This window comes from Triplophysa rosa, linkage group LG17, assembly GCF_024868665.1.
Source record: "Triplophysa rosa linkage group LG17, Trosa_1v2, whole genome shotgun sequence".
In the NCBI taxonomy this organism is placed as follows: Eukaryota; Metazoa; Chordata; class Actinopteri; order Cypriniformes; family Nemacheilidae; genus Triplophysa; species Triplophysa rosa.
The window spans coordinates 20,155,372-20,160,080 of NC_079906.1; the positions used below are offsets into that span (position 1 = coordinate 20,155,372).

The following is a 4,709-nucleotide window of genomic DNA, read 5'->3' on the forward strand; positions in this document are numbered from 1 at the left end:
AGTGACAGTGTCCCACTCTCCATTCAGCAATCTGAGAGACGTCACTGTATCAGTGGGCAGAGGACTCACATCATATCTGCTTCTCTAAAGTTTGCCATTGACATGATATAAAAGAAATGACAATTATTTCATCGTTTACTCACCCTTGTGTCATTCCAAACCTGTATGATTTTCTTTTTTCTGTAGAACACAAAAGAAGATATTTTGAAGGATGTTGGTAACCAAACAATACTGGCTCCCGCTGACTTTAACTGGACACAAAATGACTTTGTTTGTGTTACACAGATGAAAAAGTCATATACAGGTTTGGAATGACTTAATGGTAAATAAATGTTTCTTTTTGGGTGAACAAAGCAGAACAACACACTGAGCAAATACTGTAAAGTGCTTTAAAAAGATGTAGGAATATGACTGGAAAAAATCTCAGATTTCTATCAGAAAACATCACAGTCGGGTGCACATTCTACAATTCACGTGATCCAAAATGTGTGGCAGATTTCCTGTGAAAAGTTTTTATCTCAGTGGTTTTCAATAGATTTAATATTGCATTGAGCATCAATAAATGTTTGCACCATTTATAATAGTTGTATGTAAGTCCCTCAATTATTGTAAATGTTCAAACTTGGTTCTCAGCATCGTATGGAAAGAAACATAATATGCAGTAAACGAAGGATATTTCATAAATACTTGGCAACCTCACCACTAAGGGACAAAGCAGCACAAACTATCACAATACATAAAACAGTCATTCATCAAGGAAGCTACACACCACAATAAAAACCAAGGAAATGTAAACTTTTGTTCAGTTATAATTTTGTGAAATATGTGTTACCTTTACGTGAAACAGCTTAATCAAGGCAACACAAAACAAAAAAAGACAATTTTGTCATTCCTCTTGTTTTATGACAAATATTTTGCGGATTCTGAAAATGAAGGCAAACATTCACTCGAGCTGTACTGCAGGCACTGATTACGGTGTCAATAAGACCTCAAATAATGAAGAAAAACTCTTCAAAAGGGAAAAACTAACTTCCCGGCTTCTTTACAATTCAAATAAATGCTCGCCAGGCACAGAAAACACCTCAGTGTACAGAAGTCATTGCTGCTGCATATTTAAAGCATCAAGCTGCAGATATAAAAGGAATGGACTTACCCAAGCGTTGTCATGGTTACAATGGTGTACCAGAAGGAGGCTGGGATGCTAGTGAAGTTGGTTCCCTTGGTGCCTTTCTCAGCATAGAACATGACGGTTGCAAATATGATGATGGCCATGGTGAGAGAAAACAGGAGGAAGCCCAGCTCGGAAGCACAGCTCTTCAAAGTGTAACCCAAGATCCTCAAACCCTGAGAGTGACGTGAGAATTTGAAGATTCGGAAGACGCGGAAGACCCTCAGCGTCACGAACGCTCCGCTCACGTCCTCGTTTTCAGGCATAACCAGGCCGATATAATAGGGCATGATGGCGACGACATCGATGACGCTCATGACCGAGCGCATGAACTTGCAGCGGCTGGGTGCGGCGAAAAGCCTCATCAGGTACTCGAAGGTGAAGATGAGCACGCACGCCGTGTCCATGCAGAAGAACGCCAGTGAGTACTTTTCGCCGCACGGCAACTCTTTCTTGCTGCCTTTGATGGGCCTGCAGGGAACCGTCTCCACCACGTTCGCTATGACCGACACTGCGATGAAGAAACCTGTGACGTAGTAGAAAACCAGAGCCATGGTGCTCGTGTGAGGGTTCTCAAAGGCGCGCCACAAACGCTCTCGGCGAGTGCTGTCTGGCGGGAGCGGGGCGTCCGTCGCATTCTCGGCCTCCGTGTCCTCTGCCAGACGTTCCTGGTTTTCCTTCTTTCGGTCCCGGTACTCTTCCATGCAGCAGTCTCCGATAATGTCCGGCACAATGCCGTAAAAAGCCAGCTCCTCGTCGAAGGCCTGAATGCACTCTTGTCGAGGGTAATGCAACTTGCCCGTACGGTAGAAGTTCAAAATGTGGCGAAACATCTCTGGGTCCCTGTCGAAGAAATATTCCTGAGTGTCCTCGTTGAAGAAAAATTCCTTTTCCGAGCTTCCGAGCAGTGTGTCGGGATAGCGGTCCAGCGTGTTTTTCCACGTCTGAAAACGAAGACCGCTCACATTTACGAAAAGAATCTCGTCGTTGCGGCTCTTTTTTTCCACAGGTGGTTTGGGCATGATTTTCGTGGCTAGAGGAAGCCAGCCAACTGCAGCCGCCCTGGCAAAGGGCAGCCATGTTGCCACTCCGGCGGCCATCTTTATGTTGGTTGCTTAACCTTAAATATACTTAAATATACCAATATGGAAAATGCCTGGCGGCCCTGAGCAGTTTTGCATAAGAAGAACGTAAAGGTATTTCCACATCCGAGCTGAGGGTCTCAGCGGCCGAATTAGTTAGTTTAAATAAGTCAGCTTGTCTGTCCATTTATTATGCTAGGAGGAAATCCTGTGAGGTAAATGGAAAGAGGTGAATGTTTTCATGGTCAATATCTCAAGTAAAACTCCTGTCCATTTATCAAAAATGATCCTGAAATTAACCATGAAAATTGACAAATTCACGACTCGCTGCTGTGGATTGTATCTGCAGGATGTGGTTGTTGCATGAAACAGTTCAGCCATGTAAAGGGTTAACTCTCTTAGCCATCGCTTGCACGCTCGGACAGAGAATACTGATTTGTTGCGGCGCTGTGCTCTTTTAAATTTTTATTAGTCTGGGATGATTCTTTCTGAAGTTAGCAAGAGCAAGAGGCTATTTCTCCTCTGGTGTGTTTATTCTTTCTGTTGCATTTGTGCTTCGTTGTTTTTGTGCCGCATTTCTGGTTGGATTATAAGATTGCTCCTTCTCTTTCTTTCTCTCCCTCCTTGAGCTTTAGGTAACTGCTCGATTTCATAAGAGGCAGAGAAGGTTTTTGCACAGAGATCTCAGAATCATAGAAGCCTTGTTTCCTTGCATGGACGTTCCTTCATGCACCTGTCCTGAAACAAGACAACAACATCCTGGATGAAGCGCAGTTCTGATGTCCGAGAGAGACAAGGGTAGTAATAGTAAAGGTTTTTGCCCCACTTTTAAAGCTTTAAAGTCACTTTCGTGATATTTCTTATGAGCAAAAATAATTTGTGCCTTCAACTTTGTGAGAAATGTACTATTCATTCATATAAAATTAACAAAAATGCTATAAATTGTTTAACATATTCTTGCACAGAGAAATGCGTTATATGTATTTAACACCGAAATAATAAATTACATTGCTTTTTAGATTGTTGATTTGCTTTTATGTGATCAATAAGACACAATCAATAAGAAACAAATAGTCAATAGATAAAGTGTTTACCTAGTTCTTAACCAGCAACTCCCTGTTGCATCCAAATATCTAAACAACCTTCCAATAAGAACTCAAAAACAGCTAAAAAAACTTTCTAGTGAGACACATCATAAAGGTTCTAGCAGAGGACAGGTGACCCAACCCAGTCCCAACATAATGCATGTCCAGAACAACATGCTCCCACAATCAAAAATCAATAACGCATTACTCTACACCTCCTGCACCACACGCAAGAACGCACCCATAGAAAATCAACAGCAAATTGCGTTTAAATACACAAGGTTTCGTTTTCCACAAATGCAGCTTTACTCCAAAACACATCATGCAACTTATTTGTTTTTTTTCAACACAAGACGAACACAAGCATAAAGGCACCCTTCTCGCTTTTCTTCAAGTCCACGTCCCTTAAGTACCTCTCAAAATGAGTGCCATCTCTAAATAAAATGACAAAAAAGTGCCAAAGCACTCCATTACGAAGTTACGAGGACATGCGGCTTTGCCTCAAGAGTGATGATCTATATTTAAAAATGTTGGTTACCTCTGAGCAGGGCTGAGATAGAAGAGAAGATGAAGAATCCAACGTGAACGAAAGCAGATGAAAGAACAAAAAAGGAAGGAACCAGCAGCCGCTCTGCAGCAGTCCAGGCATATCGCATGCGACCGTAATGCCTAGCGCTTGCCTCTCTCTCTCTCTCTCTCTCTCCCTCTCTCTCTCCTCCGCTACTCTGTTGCATTCGTGCGCTGCCTCTCTCTCTTCCGTGCTCACTCATTTGCTTGCTCTACCTACTCACTCTCTCTACCTCGCTCTCTCTCTCTCTCTCTCTACACTTATACACATCCATTTAAAGCTTAATATCTCTTGCAAATGCATCCATCCTACAATGGGTCAAAGAGAAAGAGATCAGGGCTCAGGTTTCAGTCAACCTGAAAATAATGTAACACTGAATCTATTCACGCTCTTTGTTGCATCTTACCGCATTCACACATGCACTGCATCCTCTCCTCTTTCAACAAACCGTTTCAAGTTGCTCCACCTCTCTCGACAGTGGGAGCAGCACATGATGAATGTAATTTTTATTACAGTGTCGCTCAATCGTGTTTGAACGTGTTGGGGTGTTACTCTTACCAAAGGCAGCCTGTGACGTAAATTAGCGGAGGTAACTCCCCAGAACTGTTGAAGGGATGATGGATGTGGCACAGAAGATGGATGCAGCACATTGACGAAGATGATGGCCTGCTCTGGGAGACAAAGTGAAGTTTATATTAGTAAATAGATTGATATTAATCGGTCTGGCTGATGATTGGCCAAATACAAAATCCCCAATGAAATATCTTTAGATTTTTATAGCTTTCATGCGTTCCCTGCTGCTTGTG

At 42.5% G+C, this 4,709-nt stretch overlaps 1 protein-coding gene across 1 annotated transcript; it reads right to left on the bottom strand.

Moving 5' to 3' along the window:
* Positions 1–1,149: 1,149 nt before the first annotated feature.
* LOC130567624 (potassium voltage-gated channel subfamily D member 1-like) lies at positions 1,150–4,303 on the bottom strand. The gene is made up of 2 exons (XM_057355863.1): positions 3,874–4,303; positions 1,150–2,988 (listed from the first exon to the last, which is right to left on the bottom strand). Exon 2 carries the CDS (start codon positions 2,266–2,268, stop codon positions 1,150–1,152), a length of 1,119 nt encoding a protein of 372 aa, XP_057211846.1. The 5' UTR covers positions 2,269–2,988; positions 3,874–4,303.
* Between the last annotated feature and the right edge of the window lie 406 nt (positions 4,304–4,709).

Coding starts and splice junctions, on each gene's coding strand:
- LOC130567624 (XM_057355863.1), bottom strand. CDS start 2,268: ATGGCCGCCGGAGTGGCAACATGGCTGCCCTTTGCCAGGGCGGCTGCA.